The 20,578-nt window shown below is 49.7% G+C and overlaps 2 protein-coding genes across 6 annotated transcripts in view; both read right to left on the reverse strand.

Annotated features, from left to right (window-relative positions):
- Positions 1-253: 253 nt before the first annotated feature.
- Positions 254-2,910, reverse strand: PNMA1 (PNMA family member 1). The gene has a single exon (XM_077123010.1). The coding sequence runs from the start codon at positions 2,118-2,120 to the stop codon at positions 1,059-1,061; it is 1,062 nt and encodes a 353-aa protein (XP_076979125.1). The 5' UTR covers positions 2,121-2,910; the 3' UTR covers positions 254-1,058.
- Positions 2,911-7,076: 4,166 nt separating this feature from the next.
- The window catches only part of MIDEAS (mitotic deacetylase associated SANT domain protein), a 69,162-nt gene continuing 55,660 nt past the window's right edge, over positions 7,077-20,578 (reverse strand). For 4 of the 5 annotated variants that reach the window (XM_077123006.1, XM_077123004.1, XM_077123007.1 and 1 more), the window contains exons 4-13: positions 20,187-20,532; positions 18,234-18,300; positions 17,672-17,814; positions 17,433-17,536; positions 16,874-16,949; positions 16,121-16,209; positions 10,846-10,995; positions 9,392-9,604; positions 7,698-7,894; positions 7,077-7,281 (exon numbers count right to left, since the gene is read on the reverse strand). In XM_077123006.1, coding sequence (XP_076979121.1) covers positions 7,092-7,281; positions 7,698-7,894; positions 9,392-9,604; positions 10,846-10,995; positions 16,121-16,209; positions 16,874-16,949; positions 17,433-17,536; positions 17,672-17,814; positions 18,234-18,300; positions 20,187-20,532 — 1,575 coding nt within the window. In that variant the 3' untranslated portion in view covers positions 7,077-7,091. Of the gene's footprint in view, positions 7,282-7,693; positions 7,895-9,391; positions 9,605-10,845; positions 10,996-16,120; positions 16,210-16,873; positions 16,950-17,432; positions 17,537-17,671; positions 17,815-18,233; positions 18,301-20,186; positions 20,533-20,578 lie in introns of those variants that run through there. The other variant, XM_077123009.1, reaches the window with a different exon arrangement.

Below are 20,578 nucleotides of genomic sequence, written 5' to 3' on the forward strand. Positions count from 1 at the left end.
ATACCCTCCCTAAACCCCATCTCAAAATTAACCTAAAAATTTTTATTTTACTTATATCTATTTAACTTCCTAATATTTGCCTTAAAAACATGTAAAAATTGAATATATTAAAAGAAATTACAATTTTAACTCATAATGATAAAGCTTAAAAATAAATCAAGGTTTGATTTTGTTAAAAAGGAAAAAAATTGTAAGAAAAGGAGAGAGAGCTGAAATTACACTGAAGAATTTTATACATGACAAAATCAGACAATAAGTTTTAAATCTTTTTATTAGCATACATCTATTAAACAATTTCAAATTTTAGAACACTTAGAATCAGCAAGAATAAGGAGACCTACTATTTGATGACAAAGATGGAGAATGGGGGAATGGATTATTCTGCAGGTTATCAACTTCTCAGGCGATTTATATCTGTATCTTGTATCAAAATTCTTGATTTACACACCTCTACAGTTGCAGTATTTTTCAAACACCCCATTTTGTAGTCTCAGAATACTTTTCAATTAAACTGAGAGACATTTAAAGATGAGAAATATGAAATTGCACTTTATAGTTAAATAACAAATATCTAATAAATTCACATTTCTTTTCCATTAATATAAACTAGGAACAATATACAGTAAGCACAAACTATGCACGATATTAGTAACAATAAAAGTTCACATTTTTACTGAACACTTCCTTTCAGCTAAGCCTTGTGCTGTCTGAACATGCAATTTCTCATTTAACAACCTTGATGGGAAGCGCACAGGTTCACTTGTTTTTCACAACTGACAATGATGCCACGATGACAGCTCACACTGAGCACGTATTCAAGCCTTTACCTGGCATTTCAGCCAGCATGATGCACTTGCACTGTTGCAGCAGCTCACAGTGCTCGCTTGCAATTTTACAAATGTTACACTAATATGCAGGCCGGACTCCCCCTCCCCCCACCCCAAAAAGAACACAACAGAACACTTCTATGGATTTACTAATCAGAGAACACACCTATAACACAAACAATGGAGCAGACGTGATCTAGGTCTGCCCTAAAGCCCCCTTTTTCCAGGGACTTAGAAGTGCCCCTCCAGGCCTAACTGCAGGAGGGCTGCCTCAGCCTCCTCCTCCTCCTCCTTGGCCTCCTCCTCGCGGATCTGCACCAGCAACTGGAAGAGGTTAGGGGCCGGCCCTTCCGCAGCCCCAGTCAGCCATAGCTGCCTTCGGATAGCCCCGCTGTGGTTGGCCCCCGCAATGACTTGCTCCAGGCGGGCCTGGTTCACGTTATCTTTATCGATGGCCCCCTTGTCCACCACCTTCTGCAGCAGAGGCTCCAGACGAATGACATAAGCAGATAACTTTTCTCCAGGGTTCTGATAAGTGTTCAGAAATCTGACCTGCGCATCTCTAGAGCTCTCCACACTCCCAAACACCTGCTCAAGAGCCTTCAGACATTCGGCAGTGGTTATGGCGGGGTTGTTGGTCTTGAGGATGCGAATGACATCAGAGGCGGGGCCTCTAAGACTCTCAATCAACCGCCGCCTCTTTTCTACATCAGACACCTGCCACTCCTCCATGACCTCATTAGTGTGCTCTAACCAGGGATCAAAAGTCTCCTCCCCAGGCCCCGGAATATCTCTCCCCGAAAACAGGGTCAGCTTCTTGTACCAGATAGACTCAACAAGAGGCTGAATAACATTATCCAAAATATAATTTAGCATCTCTGCTGGCATTTCTGGGCCTGGGGCCGGAGCGGGGTTCTGAAATCCAAGGACCCGAGCAACATCTTGCACGGTCCACCCCTCTCTCGCTAGGAAAAGATGCAGCCTTTCCAAAAACTCAGCATCAGAAGTTGGGGGCTTAAAGACCACTTTCCAGACCCCGCCTTTACCCGGCATCTCCCGGGGGATAGCGGCGTAATCTACAGCACCAGTGAGCTCTAACAAGGCTGCTTTCGCATTCTCTTCCCTCCAGAACATTCTCCCAAGCACTCGATAGGGTACCTGGGGCATTGCTGCCTGGAGGGTCTCTTCGATTTCAGCCTCATCACAATTCACTGGGATTCCCCAGACCAGCAAGGCTCTCTGGGAGTTCACATCCATCCCCCTGCACCAGTCTTCCAACAATGTCATCGCCATTTTCCCAACTATCAAGTGGCGGCACCCTTACAAGTACGAATTCGATTGTGGCTTTGGCCTAGGGCTTAGCACAATACCAGACTCTCCCCCGAACAAACACGAGGGGGGCAAGCTTCCCGCAATTACAACTAACAAATGATACCAAAGTCCTGCCCTCGCCCTTCCCCTACCCCAAAGTACTACTCTCGTAAGTCCGTCCGGGCGTTCTCGGAGCGAGGCCTCGCGGACGCTCAGTCTAGTAAGTCACGCGGCCGGCGCCATCTTGCGTCTCCGGTCGGCTCCACGGCCGAGGTCCGTCGCCTGCAGACAGGGCGTTGACTCGCGACGAGGAAGGCGAGAAGAGAGGGCGGGTCGAGAAGGCTGGAGCCTCCGGGCCGAAGAGGCCGCCGGGGTGTGGTTGCGGGGCGTGGCCGCCTCTGCTCTCAGCCGCTCCGGGCGTCGATCAGGCGTTGGCGGACGGAGCTAGGCCTTCAGGGCGGCGGCCTGGAGAACTCTGCCGTCCACCGAGGGAGCTGTTCCAACGTTGCAGAGGCGACGGCGGCCAGACCAGGCGAGCCGGGAATGGTTTCTCCGCGGGCGCAGGGACCTTTCTAGGCAGCGACGATGACCGGGGACCGAGGCGGCAGACGGGCTAGAAGGACGGAGAGGCGAGGCTATGGCGGCTGAGACGACCGAGGGTAGGGGCAGCCGAGCGCGCCGGTCGCAGCGGGCTCTGGTGCAGCGTGGCGACCAGAGCGTCCTCCTCACAGCGAGCTCAGGAGCTTCTGCCGCAGTGGAGGGCGCCGCCCAAATCGCGAGGCGTCGAGCGCGCCCCGCCCCCACGACGGAGCAAGCGCGCGTGTAACCATGGCAACGGTGTCCCAGGCGACGGGAAATGCGCGCGCTCCCGTGGCGGGCTGAGTCGATTCGTTGCCATGGTGCCAGCGACAGGCTGTGGGCAATGGTTTTTTTGATGGCGCATTTCCTTTTTCACGTTTTCCGGTTTGTTTGTTTTTTTTACAGTGAACAAATATGCTAAGCACCGTGTTTAAAAATAAGGATCTAGAGTAGACTTAAAATATTGTTGAAAATGCACCCATCATTCAGGCCTGTGTATTGAGGTCGCTCATTCAGTTAGTCTATGCTGCATAATAAAATGTTCTCAACACCCCGGCCACCTGACCATACCCTGCATCCTGCATTTAATTCCAATGAAACCAGGAGGCATGTCATTTATGTTTTTGTGTGCGACACTGAGTTTAAATATTTTCTTACCTAAAACTTGGTAGTAGATACATTATTTCTACTCAGTCACCTTTGTAGCAAGGACACCATCAGTGTGAATTTTTTCTTGTCCTAGCGTCGACAATGAGCTGGTAAAACAGAATCCGTGTACAAAAATGTCCAGTGTCATCCCTTGTATGCAAAACAAGGCCTAATTATGTCAACCCCAGTTGGTGAAAAAAACAAAGCAAAAGAACACAGCATTCAACTCTGAATTTTTAAAACCTTATTTAATAAAAGGTTTAAAGATACAGAAGAACATTCAAAAGTAAATAAGTTACATAGGTACGTTACAATCACATCAGCAAGATTTTCTTTAGTGTATTAATTTTTTTTTTTATAAAAAGCACACAAAAAATAAAATTTTCAGTCTGGTCTATCACAACTGTACAGCAAAAGAGGTAATATTTATAATATATGTACACTAGTTTAATATGTAACAGTCTTTTTAAAAAAGGGTGCCACAGGCAGCAAACACACAAAAGGCAGTGTCTGATCTTTTTTTTTTCAAAATAAAAGGAATATAGTATTTATATGCTATTAAAATATTTGTACAATAATTACAGACTGTCAAGGCTGTTCCTGTGCTCTGTCCCCTCCAACAAGGCCTTCAACTTGAGAGACAATGAAGAAAAAGTGATAACAGCTGCAAATTGTTAGAGGCAAATAGTAACACAGCCAAATGTGGGGAGGATGCAGAATTGTTTTATAAAAATATGCATACTTCCTGTAAACCTAAGGAGTTAGGCTTGCCAGTCTGGTAATAAACGATCCAAGGAAAGTAGGCCCCAGTGAAAACACATTTAAACAGCTGAGGCTGGAGTATATGTGTATTCCTCCTTCATCTTAACATCTGGCACATAAGAAAGAGGTTACATCATTGAGGCAGTTAAACATAGGCCATCCCTTAAGACACAAGCAGCATGTGACCTCTGTGCTAGGGTGGACCTCACTTAGCACAGCGGGAGGTGGGGCGGCAGAAAGGGCTTGAGGGGGCTGCTGAAGGCATGGAGGACAGTGCTGACAGCACTGCTTCCTCGGGTAGGTAAGAGACCTCAGAAATGGTCTGGAATACAGGCACTAGGTCAGTGTCATGCCCTTAGCTGAGTGCAGGTGGAGGCTGGAAGATGGATATGGTGGGACAGTGTAGGAGGGCATTATGAAACTGGAGGTTTTGTCACAACTTCCTACAGCAAAGAGCTCTGAAGAGGAAAAAATGGAGGGGGTGGGTAATGAATTGACTGTGTTCACAGGGAGAAAGCACCATGAGAGATATACATACCAGCTTCTATGGCTGCATCAACTGTATTGGCGGGGCACTTGCCACAATTGCATCTGCCCTCTGAGCATTTTAATTTTCACACTGCATTCTAGATATAAATCCATCCTTAAGCATGGATCCTCCTAAAATATGGTATCTGGTAGATAGGCTGCTGGACAATTAATACTTTCCCCATCTACATTCGCCTGGTCTGGTCTTCGTGAGCTGAGAAGAAATCATTTTCTTGTTAAAAAAAGATGTCAAAGGACTGGATGCTACCACTGGTCAGCAGGGTCTCATGAAACTGAAGGTTGTTTCCTTTATACGCCCATGAAGAGGCCTGAAACTAAATACAGTTTAAACAAAAAAACAAACATGGGACACAGAAGTAGCACTTTGGAGCTAAGCTGAGAAGGCACTCATATTCCACAAGTGATTTAAAAGTTAGTCTAAATTTGCTACCCTCCTGCTTCTAGAAGGGTAACAGATTTTTGCAATCTTGGGCCATGTAGCTTATAGAAGTCTATGGAAGAAACTGACTAGGAAGCTGGAAATATATGGGGTCATCCAGGAGTCGGGGAGGGAGAAGAATTTTGTTACTCTTATAGCTGGGGTCCGGTAGAAGCACATGAATGAATAAATGAATATTGAAAAATACCTGATAGTGCATAGTTTAGAAACAAAACTCCCTCCCCACTCTCAGTTACTAACATGATGCTTTTAGGCGGCTATTTCAAAAGGAGTAGCAGAATGCATACTGTGGGGTTTCTTTCTAAAATGTATGACCTGTCATTTACTTGTATTCACTTAGAACTCCTACACAGTTCAAGCTGAATAACAAGAACAGAAAAATAACTCAGCTCTCCTATGGGACTGGCAACTGAAGAGGCCTCTAAAACCTTCCAGCCCTTTTGCCTCAGTGACTCCATGCCAAATATGGCTTCTTCAAGCCAGAATCTAGGCGTGATAAACAAAATTAGAATTCTGGCCTCCTGTCAATCCCCTCAGGCGATCTGAAAGTACAGCCAGGGAAGTAGCAGCAAATAAAAACTGCCTTTGATCTCCCAAATGCTCCTGCTAGCTCCCGACACCCTCCACCTTTTTTTTTACCATCTTTCAATGCTGCCATCATTCCTACCGGCAAGAGCTTCCAGAGCAACAAGGCGTGGACCTTAGGGTTTGGGACTGAGGGGGGAGGCAGGGGAGTGGTGCCAAGAAGGTGCCTTGTTTGGGGATAAATGCACTTGGGCCTCTGGAAAGCAGGCGGCCCCCTGGTCCCTGAGAGGATGTTAAAACTTAAATATCAAGAATAAATAAATAGCTCCTGAATGACACCAGTCAAGGAAATGAAGGCTCCTTTCCAATCTACTTAGGAGACCTCCCTCTCCCAGGGAAAGATCCAGAAATCTCCAGCGTGCAGGATTGGGAAGCTGAGCTGTGGGCATCAGCACTAGACAGTGCTGAGGGGAGTTGGGGGGTAACTGCTGAGGGCAGGACAAAGGCAGGTAGGGTACTTGCCGCACAGAGGCACCGGCTGGGTGGCTGGGGATGGCTCCAGGCCTCTGCAGGCCTTGCTCGAGGCTAAACTCCCATGGCAACCTCCAGGGCCAAGAAAGTATTTGGCAAAGAGGTGGGAAGCAGGAAGAGCCAGGTTTGTCAAAAGCTCTGCTTCCTTCCTTTCAGCAGGCTAAGCGTTCAGACAGGGACCCGGCCCCCTTCCCCAAACATTTGAGAAAACTTTCCAACCCCAACAGGGCTGCTAGCAAGCAACAATGGGATAGGTACCTGTCCTCCGACTCTCCCACGATGCATTCTGGAGGCCTCCCAGGAGAAGGTGGCCTTTCTGAGGACATAGTCACGGAGCAGCTTAAGGCCTGGACCACCACATTCCCGCCAACAGTGCCTTTTTTTCGGGATGGGGGCCAGGCCTCTGAGGTCCTCTGGAGAGGGGGAATAATGCTGCCATGGGGGTAAGCTTGGGGGTGAGTTTGTGCTTGGCTTGCCAAGGCGGCTTCCTGGAGACTGAGGGGAGGGAGGATGGGACAGCAAGGAAGAAGGGAAGAGACCGAGCGGCAGCAGAGGTCAGAGTGTGAGAGGTGGCAGCAGCGGCCGGCCGCAGAGGCTGGAGCCCCTTCGGAGGAGGCAGCCCAAGTGGGGACTCTCACGGTTCCACGAAAGCATGAGGACAACTTCCAACAGACTAAATGCAAAGAGAACTGGATGCTGCTGCCCATTAACACTGCTCCTTGGGGCCTTTATAAATAAAAGAGCCATTTATTTGACTGTCTGGTTTGTTTTTTTTTTTTCAGAGGAAAGTCTATGGTATTCTCTTCTCACTCCCTCCGGAGGTTCCAGGGTGTTTCCAGGCGCTTCCGTAGGCGGGTGCGGGGAGGGGCCGGGGGTGGGGGGCCCGGGCCGAGGCTCGCCCGGCCGCGCCCTCCCTGCCGTCAGCCCTTCTCGCCAGCGCCGCCGTCGTCCCGCAGGGCCTGCGGGTGTGGGGAGGCGGCGGCGGCTGCAGCTGCTGCTGCGGCGGCGGCGGCGGCCTCCTTCTCCCGCTGTCTCAGAGCTGCAGCCTTCTTCTCCTGCTCTGCGTGGCTCTTCATGTGGGCGCTGCGGCTCTTCACCTTGTAGAATACCCTGCAGCCGGGCACAGGCGGGAGTTCACATAAGTGGTCTGGTCCTCCCAGTCCCCGGGGACCACTGGGGAGGCGGGGGAGTGAGTGAGAGTGTGCGTGTGCGTGAGGGGGGCTCCAGCGGGGGCCTTAGAGAGTGTGAGTGTGAGTGTGTGTGTATGTGTGTGAGGAGGGCTCCAACGGAGGCCTTCCCGACGTGCCCCAGGCCACACAGCCCAGCTTCCCCCTCTCCCAGAACCGAGGGGGAAGGCTCCTGACTCAGCGCCATGCCTCTCTTCTAAAAGCTGCCAAACGATGTCACTGCCCCAGAAACCCAATAAGCCAATCAGAAGACAAGGTAGACCTCTTCCCCCGCCCAATCAGACTTTCTGACCCGCCCCCCTACTGGAGAACCCATGGAGGCAGAGCCTGCCATCTTACCTGCCACATTTTTTACAAGGGAAGGTGTTCTCCTGATTCTGAGTCTTATTAAATGTCTCTGGTTTTTTCTTCTTCTCCGAAAAAGGCAGTGCCCTCCGTGACTTCCCTGCCCCTTCCCTTGGCTTCTCTGAGGCGTGGCCGCCAGCAGATCCTGGGGCATTGGGCTCATGGCTTCGGAGGATGAGGATGTCATTGGCCTGGAAAGAATCAAACAAGGGGAGTTGAGTGATTTGAGAAAGCGATCTCAATCGCTTTGAGGGTCTGGAATTCTGGAACCTCAGGGAAAGGGGCGCCCTTAAAGACTGTTAACACTCCTGTCAAATGGGCATCTAGTATCTGCTTGAAACATCCCAGTGACAGGGAACTCCCTACCTTCTCAGCAGCCTATTCAGTCCCTGGCCAGCTGTCTTGTTTAGAGAGGTGTGGTACGGTCATTCAGTGGGACAGGCCCAGCTCCTACAGGGCCTCTCAATTCTGACCAGGGAGATGGTGCCTCAATTAATGAAGCAATGTGTTTCTGTTTTCTATCACTCTGTCCATTCGTGCCTTTATCCCACAAATGAGATTCAGGTCTGTGTGATGTACCAGGTGCTAGAAATACAGAGGTGACAAACAGGAGCCCATGCCCTCACAGAGCTCACAGTTAAGGGGAAAGGACAGGTAGCCACTTCATGATGATGCAGCACGGGAGATGGGTGGAGGGGAAGAGCAAGTGCCATAGGGACAGAGAAGAGGACACCTGGCACAGACCTGGAGGAGGTACTACTCAGACCTGGTTCAGCGACTATGGGCCTCAGGCAAGGGAGCCTCAGATGGCCGGCCGAGGTGACAAGTGCCAACCTTCATAGGAAATCGTCCACAAAACTCACAAGAACTCAGCAAGACGAGTACACAGAGCACAGCTCTTGGTGTAGGAACAATACTCAAAAAGTGGCAAACCTCGGTGTTTATAATTTATGGGGTTTTTCTGTGAGCATAAGTTGCAAAACAAATTAAAATAAAAACAGACCCTCACAGCAGTTCCCCAGCAGACTCCTCCCAATCTCTACCCTTCCTGGGGAAGCTCTCCCTGACCCAAAGCAGCACTTGCTTTTCGGCCTGTGATGTCAGAGGCACCGGAGGACCTGGGCTGTAGCCTCTTTAACCTAGTTTCCTCCATCTGCAAAATGGGGGTTACCACTTTGTGGGGTTATTGTCAGAAACTGGTGAAATAATGAAGATGAAAGCACTTTGCAGACATCACCTCAAGAGAGTCCCACTTTCATATCAGGATTTAGCTCTCTTAGCTACATCCTGGTCTAGAAGACAACCCATGAAGGCCTCCTCATTCTCCCACATACCTTCTGGGTTTTTACAAATCTTCTTTCCTCTACAATTCACATATGGAAGCAGTATAGTGTATAAATTAATAGCAGAGCCTCGACTCAGACTGCCTACTAGCTGCATACTAGCTGTGTTCTCCTGGGCCTCAATTTCCTCCTCTGTAAAATGGGAATAATAAGAGTACCTACCACACAGGGTTGCGGAGAGGATTAAATGAGCTAGCACCATAAAGTACTTAGTACATTCACTGCCACGAGGATTATGATGATGCCCATTTGCCTGCTTGGCCCTCCCTCCCACACCCCCGGGCCCAGCTCCAGCCCTCCTCCTGGTGGGGGCGGGGGGGGATCCCGGGCGGGAGTCACACTCACCGACTCATTGGCCTGTAGTGTCTGCGTGGCTTTGACAGCCGCTGCTCTCCGGCTCCGCTCACGCCCCTCTTCCTGCTCGCCTTTCTCCTGGATTTCTGGCATCTCCTCCTCCCCCTCCTTCCTGGTCTCCTTCACCTCCCTCTTTGGCTCCAGCCTCTCTTCACTCGGGGACTCTCTTCTGGGAGGAGGCACCCTTGGGAACTTCTGGGAATTCTATGGGGGTTAGAACAAGGGTAGTGAGCCTCGAGCTCAGTCCCATGCTGCACCACTTCACGATGCAGGCTCAGCCAGGCCCTGGCCAGTCCCTGCCAGTCCTGCTCCCCTGGCCCGCCCCAGGGCAGTGGCCTGTGCTGCCACCCTATAAAGGGTCCCGGCCCTCCCAGGGCTAGCGGGCCTGAGACAAAAGACAGAGGCTGGAACCTGGGGAGCCCTCAAGTGTAGTCGGAACCCTGGAGATGCAGCCAGGGGTCATGGAGGGCAGGCTCGTCCCTCCCCACGGGCCATCTATCCTTCTGGACAGACCCTCAAGAAACACGGCCTTGGACAGGGTGGTCTGGTGGAGCCAGGCAAGGGACCTTGAGCTCCAATTCCAAAAGTCTGTAATGCTTTCTGTTACTCCTCCCCTTCCTACCTGTAAAATAGGGACCAAACCACTCCTTGCCCTAAGGGTAGCATGTTACAGAGTGTGGACCCAAGATAATACTAGGTGGGCCCAGGAGCACAGAACTGAATATCATTCTCTTTTCAATTCTCTTAAATTATATTAAAGGCAAAGTCTCATGCTGGAGTTGATGTGTCTTTCACATTTCTCTAGATTTGATCATCTTTCTCTTGAGCAAAGAGAGGTCAGGCCTCAGGCACGGGCTTGGCAGTAGTAACAGTAGCTAGCTCAAATTGAGTAACACTCTTTGGTTTTCATATATGTTTATCTTTATTCGTATCTTCTATTTATGGCAAGCATAAATAGAAGGTACATTTTCTGTTAACAAGTGTGATATAATGCTTCCCTTTAATTCAAATAAAAAATGAGTTAATTCTAAAACTATACTAAGCGTATGGCATGTGCATACGACAAAAACATTAATGGTGATATGTGGTAGGATGCAGGCATGGCAAAAGTCTTACAGGTGAGCAAAGGATAAGTGAAGTTTAGGAAACAGTGCTAGAAGGCTGCTATGAGGGGACAATAAGATGACATTGGTGCAAACAGTCTGAGAAAACTCCCCAATGTCCTGCATCAACACAACATATTATTACTATGACACTGGTAGGAGAGACAGGGGACCCCAAAGGACCACGGAGAGTGCCCAGGACATCAGCTCCTCGAGGTTGTCAGAGACACTGCCTCCCACCTTCAGCTCTCCACCCACTCCTAGAGAGCTTGGCTCCAGGGTCCCTGCTCAGCCTGGCCTCAGGCCCAGCACAGGTTCTAAGCAGCTGGGGCAGGGCATTACCTTAATATCCACTTCAACCTCTTCCTGAACTGTCTTCTCGTCGTTTGCATCCACATCCCCAAAGGTGAGGGTCCCATTGCGGCCGATTTTCACCTGCTTCTTGTAGGTGTAATAGAACTCCACGCACTGGGCCACGGTCTTGGTCTGGATCTGATGGGAAGCCAAAACCGTGGTCAGAGCACCCTGGTTCAGTTCACCTGCCTCAGGATACCCCAGCCTTTCTCATCCCTGCATGCCCCCTCTTAACTAAGGCCAAAAAGCAAACCCAGTTTCAGAAAACACAAGACTTTCTCCAAAGCCTTCTCTGCAAAGGGTCACTGACAGGGCCGTTAATCTAACCAATGCTTCAGCACTTTAAAGGACAACACTGGAACCACTGGGGAGATTTGAATATGGATTGCATATCAGATAATGTATCAGCTTAAATTTCTTGGACTTGGTAATGGTATTGTGGTTTTGCGGGAGACGATCCTGTTGGTAGAAGATGCAAGCCGAAATCTTTAGGGTCAAGTGTGACAAGGTCTGTAACTCACTTTAATGATTAGTCAAAAGAAAGAGATGCACAAGTGAGTGTGCATGTGTGTATATGCATGGATATCAATAGAGAAAACACAGGTAGCAAGTTGTAACAATTTGATAAATCTAAGTGAGGGGTAGATGAGTGTTGACTGTACTATTATTTCAATTTTTAAGTTTGATCCTTCTGCAAATAAAAAGTTAAGGGGGAGGGGGAACCCAAGTCTGCCACTGCCCCCTCCATGCCCATTTGAAGCTAACACTGTAGCAACTGTCCCTGTTTCCAGATTTCACCCCTCCAATACGTGAAAGTCTGCCATCTCAGGAGGAAACCCCCTTGTATGATCCCTAGAGCTATGGCCTACTTCTCAGCTCCCTCTGGTCAGCATGTCTGACACTGACCACCCCCCACTCCTGCTCTCACCAAAAAAAAAAAGCAAAAAGTTAAAAATATGGACTGTAGCTAACTAATATTTTAACATTCTTACATCAGTTATAACAAAGGTACCACATGTCAAGATTGGGTGCGGGATACATGGGAAAGTTATCATTTTTATTCTTAGGAATATGCTACATCTCACTAAAACAATCCAATTTCCTTGTCAGTTACACTGTTTTACTTTGAGGCTTCTCTGAAAGTGCATGCAGACAGCTGCAGGTCAAAGCTTCATCCTTAGGAAAAACAAAAAACTCTACACAAAAAGCAAGGTAAGAATATAAATTATGTTCTACCCGTCAATTAACATAACCTTGGTAAGGATGTAAAAGGAGGACAGGGTCAAGGGTCTCAACTGACATTTTGAACTTTATACAGCTACATATACATACTTCTATGGGATATAAATGTATCCTTGTTGTCATAAGTCTGTTTTCTTGATAGAGACTTTTCCTTGTTGCAAGGCTAATGCCCTCATGATAGTTAAAAAATCTATTAAACTTCCATACCTGGGGAATTCCTGCTACTCTCACAGGTAATATGGCCCAAAGCTCTGGAATACATAAGCCTTGCCTAATAAAAGAAAATATGGTAGTAAGCCAAGTCCTCGATCTTAAAGCGTGTACCTATGAACCTTATTTATATAATGATGAAACTAAGCCTAATTATAGGTAATGCCCAAGAGTCACCCCCTGAAAACCTTGTTGCTCAAAAGTGGTCTCCATCTAAGCTAAACTCTGCAAATAAACTTAACTACCTGTCCACCTACGTGTGACACGACTCTCAGGGATAAGCCTCCTTGGCACCGAGGGATTAGTACCAAGTGGTGATCAGCGCTGCATCTGGAGAAAGACCCTGATCAGTAAGGGGGGAAATACTAAATAATATCGAGATTTTTATGGCTAAAAGATTTCAAACAAGGTCAGGAGGTCATTCTTCAAACAGGGTCGAGAGGTCATTCTGGAAGTTACTCTTTTGCAGGCTCAGACAGATTTCAAATTGCCACAGTATGCAAAGCCTCACAGAAAAGTGCCTCTGAGGGCCTAGGGATATCCAGACATTGTAGGCAAGCCACATGGCTAAATAAATTTAACACCCTCTAGCAGGCTCTAATAGGGAAGCTATGAAAAGCTATCTCCCTACTATGACATAGTTATATTTACCAATAAATCCCCTAATGTTGATTCTTCTACTTCCTTTACTTGAACCTGTAATTTTCAATTTACTTGTTGTGCTGGTTTGAAAGGATGCATGTCCCCTAGAAAGCCATGTTTTAATCGAAATCCCCTTTTGTAAAAGCAGAATAATCCCTATTCAATATTGTATGTTTGAAACTGTAATCAGATCATCTCCGTGGAGATGTGATTAAACTGGATTAGGTGATGACATGTCTCCACCCATTTGTGTAGGTCTTGATAAGTTTCTGGAGTCCTATAAAAGAGGAAACATTTTGGAGAATGGAGATTCAGAGAGCAGAGCAGAATGACATAGCCACGAGAAGCAGAGAGTCCATCAGCCAGCACTTTGAAGACGAAGGAGCTTCATAAAACAGAAAGCCAGGAGAGAAAGCTAGCAGATGATGCCTTGCTCACCATGTGCCCTTCCAGCCGAGAGAGAAAGTGTGACTGTGATTGCCATGTACCCTTCCACTTCAGAGAGAAACTCTGAACTTTCTCAGCCTTCTTGAACCCAGGTATCTTTCCCTGGATGCCTTTGACTGGACATTTCTATAGACTTGCTTTAACTGGGACATTTTCTCAGCCTTAGAACTGTAAACTAGCAACTTATTAAATTCCCCTTTTTAAAAGCCATTCCATTTCTGGTATATTGCATTCCGGCAGCCAGCAAACTAGAACACTTGTTAAGTTTATTTCTCAGAGGCTTCCAGCCTCTGGATTGTTCCTGTGTTGACTGAGCTCTGCCGGCAGGTAGGCAGTCACCTCCCACTGTCCAGTGCTTCAGACCTGCCCTGGACAACTAACAAAATGATGATGCTCCCGAAAGTAAGGAGCATTTTCAACTGCAAGCAAAACAATTCCATTCTGAAGCCCCATAATATCTACATCCCTTCTCAGCCTGAAGCAGCCAAGATGGTCATTGTCCCAAATTCCTCAAGACTAAGGAATGAACAAAAATAAGGGGGATTATAACTGCTGACTGCAGCAGCCTGACCGTTGTTGTAGTCATTATCTTGTGATAACTGAGTAATTTGTAACACTGCCATTTAAAAAAAGAGAAAGATGGAAGAGAAAAAAAGCCATTATTAAAAAGTTCAGGGGAAAAAATGTGTACATGCTAAACATTGGTGAATTTGGGTAATGGGTATAAAAGAGTTCCTTGCAACTTCTCGGTAAATGTGAAGTTATTTCAAAAGAAATCATTAAAAAACAAAAAAAGATAGATAGATGCCAAGGCCAAGGTGGTGAGTCTGATAGGAGACTTATTCCATAAGCTAGAACCCATAAAACGTACCAAAGTAGACCTGTCCCATCCTATTCTGCTTCCTAAGAAATGCAAGGAAAACTGCTTTAACACTGTGCAGAAAAGGAAGGGAGAAAGGGGAGAGGAGAGTTCCTGATAAATTACAAGAAGAGTCAGCAAACTTTTCCTGTAAAGTGCTAAATATATTTTACATATATTTTAGGCTTTGGAGGCCGTGTGATCTGTAAATGTGAAGTTATTTCAAAATAAATTGTTTTAAAAAAAAAGATATTTTAGCCTACATATCGCAGTAGAACTGAGAACACTCAGTTCTACTCTCGTGGCACAAAACAGCCACAGACAATGTGTGAACAAAGGAACATGGCCACATTCCAAGAAAACTTTATATATGGGCAATAAAGAAAAAGAAAAGTTATGGGAGAAAAAGTGTGAGCACTGTTCACGTTCAAAGCTAGGTCCAATCTGGCAAAGCAGGTCCCCTTCGTCAGCCAGTGAAACAATTCTGTTCTTCCTCAGAGCAGCGACTGACAAGTGAGGACAGGGAAACATCGAACTGCTCCATGGAATGCGGCGGGGCGGGGCGCAGGGCTGAAAGGAAACTAACAAGATCACTGGAAGCCCTGAAGAGAAGGGCAGCAGACCCAAGTCTTGTTCCTAAGGCTGCCACTAAATGGCTGTGTGGCAGCGAAGTCACCTTTCCAATGTCTTCATGCAAATAATGAGTGAGGTGAGACTAGAAGACTCCAAGGGCCTCCCAAACACTGAAATCTTCGCCCTCCCATTTCACAAATCCATTCGGCCACTGGGTGTAGTGTGGGGATTACTTTCCCATGCACAGAGCTTCTTTTTCTGCCCGCCCCCCGCAAAGGGTCCCATGCCGGAATCCCGGAGCACCTGTCCAGAGAGCCCAAGGGGTCAGTAAGGGTCCTCGGGGCCTGAGGAGGGAACAGACATGTCTCATCTCACAGGAATGGCCAAGCTGTGGACATACTCATTACATCTGTTTACACTTTCACTATTGATCCTCTCCAATCACCTGTTTGACTGATGGTCTGCTCTTTTCATTACAGCATTAGGGAGGCTGCCAGAGACACATCCTGGGTTCCCAGCAGTACTGCCCCATCAGGGACAGAACATTACTAAAACACAGCAAATGACTGTCCTCACAACAGGGACCTGGGGGGGGGAGGGTTCAGCAACACCCTGTCCAGTCTCCACGTCCCACCCCGACACAACCTAAAATCTCAGGGGCCCTGCACTGGCCACAGGACACCCCCTCCCCACAGCCCTGATTCTGTGAGACAGGCCTGGAAAGATGTAATTCCTTGGATTACCAAAACACTCTATTCTCCCCAAAGAATGGAGAAGACAAGACACATTTAGGAAACTCTACTTGTATGGCTGAGTCACTGGAAGGAAGCCCCAGGAATGTTAGGAAGTGGGCAGAGGGTCCCCAGGCCAGTGACATGGGCACTTGCAGGCTTTCTGATTCCATCAACCTAGGGGAGCCTCCTCACCCCACGAGTGCTCCAGGCACTTGGGGAATGACTCACCCCTGCTGGCAGCCCTGCTGCCTTCTGGCGCTGCCTCCCCAGTTTAAGTTTGATGCCACTGGGTTTGATGTGCTCTCAGGCCTCCCTCCAGATCTGAGCCCCCAGAGCATGGAGGGGACTCACAACCAAGGGGGAGAAGGGCCTGATGGTTTTCCCTTGGGATATCGTTTAGAAAGTTGTCGCTGAGGGTGCTTAGTGGCACTGACCTAACCCTGCATTTTAAAAGAAGCTTGGCCAGCAGCTGCAGGAAGCCTGCTGCAGAGGGGGGCTCCCAAGTCATGCAGGCAGTCCCTGTCCTCGCCTGCCCCGAAACAGAGCCCCAGCTCACCAGCTTCTGCACCAGGAAGAAATCCTTCTTGTAGATGGCAATGCCCTTGTTGAACAGCTTCCTCTCCGCCATCTTCCACTGGTCAGAGCCTGCAGAGCACAAAGGGAGCCGAGGGCAGTGAGGCAGGCAGGACTGTGGGGTGATGCTGACAGGCAGAAATGCACCTCTGCAGTCATTCAGAGCTGCCTCCGCAGCCGGCTTCTGGGGCTCTGGCCGGGCTGCTTAGCCTCTGAGCCTCACTCTCCTCGCTCGTGAAATGGGAACTAATAATAGAATCCACCTCCCAACTTGTGAGGACTAAATGAGATAAAGCATGTGAAATCCGGGTGCTCTGCAGGCAGCTGGCAGGGATGGATACCAGTGGCTGCTATGGTTACATTCCTTGGTCCACGTCCCTCTTCAAGTACAATGGAACATGGGACTCCAGGGGCCATCTAAGTTCCAGGCTCTCTGACACCAACTGAGATGGCCCTCCCTGGGTTCCTGTCCCTTGCACCTGTGTCCTGGGCATTTTTTTGGTGGGACTCGACTCCCATCTGTCCACCCCCTTCCCCCATCCCCTCCAGGACACAGGAAGCCCCTTAGCAACTACCCTAACTTTGATGCCAGTTTCCTCACTCTGGCTCTCTGCTTACCCACGGCTCCTCTCCCTTCCCGACACCCTGAGCCATGTCTCAGCAGAGGTCACGGACCCATTGATGCTGGAGACCCCTTAAGGCTCCAGGCCCCAAACTCACCCCCAGAGAGGCCCACCTGTGTAGTGATAACTTGCTAGCGGGTGGCTGAGGGGCCGAAAGGGCTTCATCAGTAGCAGCTTATTCAGCGTCTCCTGAAGGGGAAGTGATAGGAAGGTCAGGGCCCTGGCAGGGGTCTCTGGAGGCCTGAGCATCCCAGGCCCTGGGCAAAATTCAGAGAGAGGGAACTTACTTTTGCCCCTCTTAAATGCTGAGGGATAAGAGGCCTGGCAGAATTAAGAAATCATGGGGGAGGGAGCTGCTCTGGACCCAGGCTACCTGACTCTTAAGGGGAAACACCTGGCCTCAAGGCCAGGCAGCCTTTCAGTGACAGCCCTGTCTGAGGGTGGGGGCTGCTCTGATTCAGAATCGGGGATTAGGCTGGATGCAAGGACCCCATGCAACAAAGTGTGGAGTATGGAACTAGGGCCCCTTTGGTCTGAGCCCCTACACAACCTCCTCCTTCGTCAGTCTTCCCACCCTCTTCAGACCAGCATGCCAGCAAGCTTGGCTCCCAACAGCAGACATGCATGCATGCCAGCCTCCTTCTGCTGAGGGGCGGGGAGGGGCCTTCTCACCAGGATGTCTCCCCTGGACTCGTGCAGACAGTGCAGGGCCAGCTCCTGATTGGTGCCAGCTCCAGGGAAAATGCTGGAGCAGGCAGCTGTCAGCAGGTCTTCCACTGGATGCAGGTGAGGAGGAGAGGAAATCACTTTCAGGGGTGGGGCTGGGCCGGGCCTGGGACCAGAGCTAGGCCTCACCCACCTGTCCATCCACGAGCCCAGTTCGGTTGCTCACTCCTCGGGTCCCTCCTTACCTTGCCGCTGCTTCTCCCGGCTGCTCTCTAGGTTCTCCCACGGCTGCCACACCAAGTCGGCCTTGTGGGGGTCTGCAGCTGCGAGGGAACGGTCCCTCAGCGAGGGAATTTCTGCTTGGAACCGAGAGCCCACGTTGATCCGCCTTCAGGAGTGGAAAGGGCAGGGAGTGAGGCCTTACCATGTAGGGCCAGGGAACCCAACTTTTGTTCTGGGGATGCAGGGGTAGTTGGCAGATGCTGAGCAAAGACAAGGCCTCATCTTGGACATAAGGAAATCTGACTTCTGTGGGAGCCCAGCTTTGCACGGAGGCTGGAAAGGGGAGGAGCCACTCCAGGATTATAGACAGGCAGAATCTCTTGGACTACCCTTCCAACCCTCCTCAGAAGTAAATTCAAACTGAGCTGCTCCATCCCTTTCCCTGCAACTTCCACACAGAAAGGTGGGGACATTAAAGCCCAGGGCAGACGGCAGAAGTTCACAGACCCCTCTGCTCACAGGCCACCTGCATGCACTGGTGCCTGGCCACCCTCTACCAGGGGCCCGAGGGAGGGCGGGACTTACGGCTCAATGCTGACTGGGGTGGCCTCCCCCATCACAGACAGGACGGGCGGGGTGACTTCAGCACTGTCTATGGGACAAAGAGCAGGTTAGTAGACAGCACCCTCCTCCCTTCAGCAAAGCGCCCCAGGCCCAAAGCTGCTGCTGTGCATGCACCAGAGGCACAGCTTCTCCCTGCACAAGTTCTTGCCTGGAGGTCGGGCACCCTGAGGTGGGCTCCGAGCTGGCTGGACTCAGGCACTTGACTAAATATTTATTGTGCCTCAATTCTCCCACCTGCAAAAAGGGGCTATCAATACCCATCTCCTAGGGCTATTGTGAGCACTGAATGAAAAACTCAGCAAGGCACAGCACTCAATCCACATGCGCATTATTTTCACCGCAACTCAGACCTGCCCAGCTCACCACAGAACCTGTCTCCAACACAAAACCACACGTGTTCGAATGCAGAGGCGTAAACTTTGGGCACACTAAGGAGGTGGTGAAGGGGGCTGGGTCACCGTTTTGAAATGATCTTCTCGCTTCCTTTCTTGATTCTCTGCCTCAGTTTCTCCAGAACTAATCTTAATGCCCCATGATCAAGACACACCCTTGCTCCAAAAAAAAAAAAAAAAAATCTCTGCTGAATCCCCTTCTGAAAAGTGAGCTTAAACCTGAAATCTTCAGCTCGGCATTCAAGGTTTCAACTTCCTGCAAGCCCGGCTCTCCCTTCCACTTTTTTTTCCACCCACCCCTTTGCCTGCACCCCACAACCCAGACTGCTTACCTCATGCTTCCTCAGTCTCCCTGCAAAGGCAACCACTTCCCTGCCTTTGCACCGGTCGTTTCCTCCACCCAGCAGGCCCTTCCCACCCTTGGCTCCACCTCCTCCTGAATCTTTTTCCTCACCACCCCAGGCAAGAAGCCTCTGCATTTGGGAGCCTACTGTCTGCTTCACACACTGGCTGCAAGTCACACTGCCCGGAATCTCTGTCCGTCTGTCTCCCAGACTTTTATGTCAACTCCCTAATGAGCCCGGACTCTTTTAGGAAAGACCATGGCTCTCCTGCATTCCTGGAGTGCTCAGAGGACCCAGTTCAAAGTTTTCCACACAAATGCTCCAGGAATACTTGTGGATGAACCGACCTCTTCTTGGCGGCCAATTAGGTCTCTACAGTGCCTTTTTCCTGCACAGCCCAGGCAAGGGGGGAGCTGCACATGGAAGTGGGAGGGCCAAGAAGCCGGTCAGCCCGGGGCAAACCATTTCTCACCCACTGGCACCAGGGGGTACCAGAGAGCTATGCTGTGAGGGAGGTCAGGTCATAGGTTAATCAGGTGAAGACCTCCCTCGTTTACTCCCACTTAGTCCTTCCCACCACCCCTAAGAGATGGGATTATTCATTTTGCAGAGGAAATGGATCCCTTTGTGGAGGGGGCAACATTTCTCAGCATTCGATCCACAAAGCCAGCCCAATCTTTCCAAAATGTCTGCTTTTGGCCAAAACGTCTCTTCATTAGACCCAGGGGACAGGATCGACAACGCAAGATTAAGAGCAAAGGCGACACACCAGGCATTGTGCTGACTGTTTGTGCATGTTAATGCATCTGGTCCTTACCACAGCCCTATGAGAGCTAAACCAGAAGAAACTATCAGTGGATCCAAAAAGGGTTGTATACTGGCAGTTGCATATGGGTCAACCAAATACTACTACTATCCTCACTTGAATGAGAAACTGAGGCCCAGAAGAGTTTAAATGTCTTGCACAAGGGGATGTAATAGTAAATGATGGAACTGGGATTTGAACCCAGCAGTCAGGCTAACCCAGCCTGTGCTCTAGAACCAGGACAGCCCCCTTCGCCCCTCGCATTCCAGCCCCATCCCCATCAATTCCCCAAAGCTGGGTCTCCTCTTTGCCCACTCCTCTTCCTCCCCACACTCCCCTGCCCACCCTGGGTGCCGAGGTGGGGGCCACTCACTGGATCGGAGCAGGGTACGGTGGGCGCTCTTCGGAGTGATGGGAGGTGGGGCTGGGATGCTGCTAGTTGACATGATGGCATTGAAGTAGAGGCCGGAGCCCTCCCGCACGGGGCTGAGGATAGGGGGCGGTGTGTAGGGGGGCAGCTCAAAGCTCCGTTCAGAGGGGTGGTCGGCGAGGCGGACGGGAGAGCGCAGGTGACTCTGGTATGGGGTGATGTTGGAATAGACAGGTGGGGCGATGAAAGTGCCCGCCTTGGTGGGGATGATCAGGGGCTCAGGCCGCGGCCGCTGCTTTGGTTTCCGCACCGAAGCTTCCCCCTCCACCTTGACATTCATATCCTCGGCCTGGAGGAAAAAAGATGGCTCAGCCTCCTATGTACGTGCAGGGAAA

The sequence above is a fragment of the Tamandua tetradactyla genome, chromosome 12, assembly GCF_023851605.1.
Source record: "Tamandua tetradactyla isolate mTamTet1 chromosome 12, mTamTet1.pri, whole genome shotgun sequence".
Taxonomy (NCBI): Eukaryota; Metazoa; Chordata; class Mammalia; order Pilosa; family Myrmecophagidae; genus Tamandua; species Tamandua tetradactyla.

Coding starts and splice junctions, on each gene's coding strand:
- PNMA1 (XM_077123010.1), bottom strand. CDS start 2,120: ATGGCGATGACATTGTTGGAAGACTGGTGCAGGGGGATGGATGTGAAC.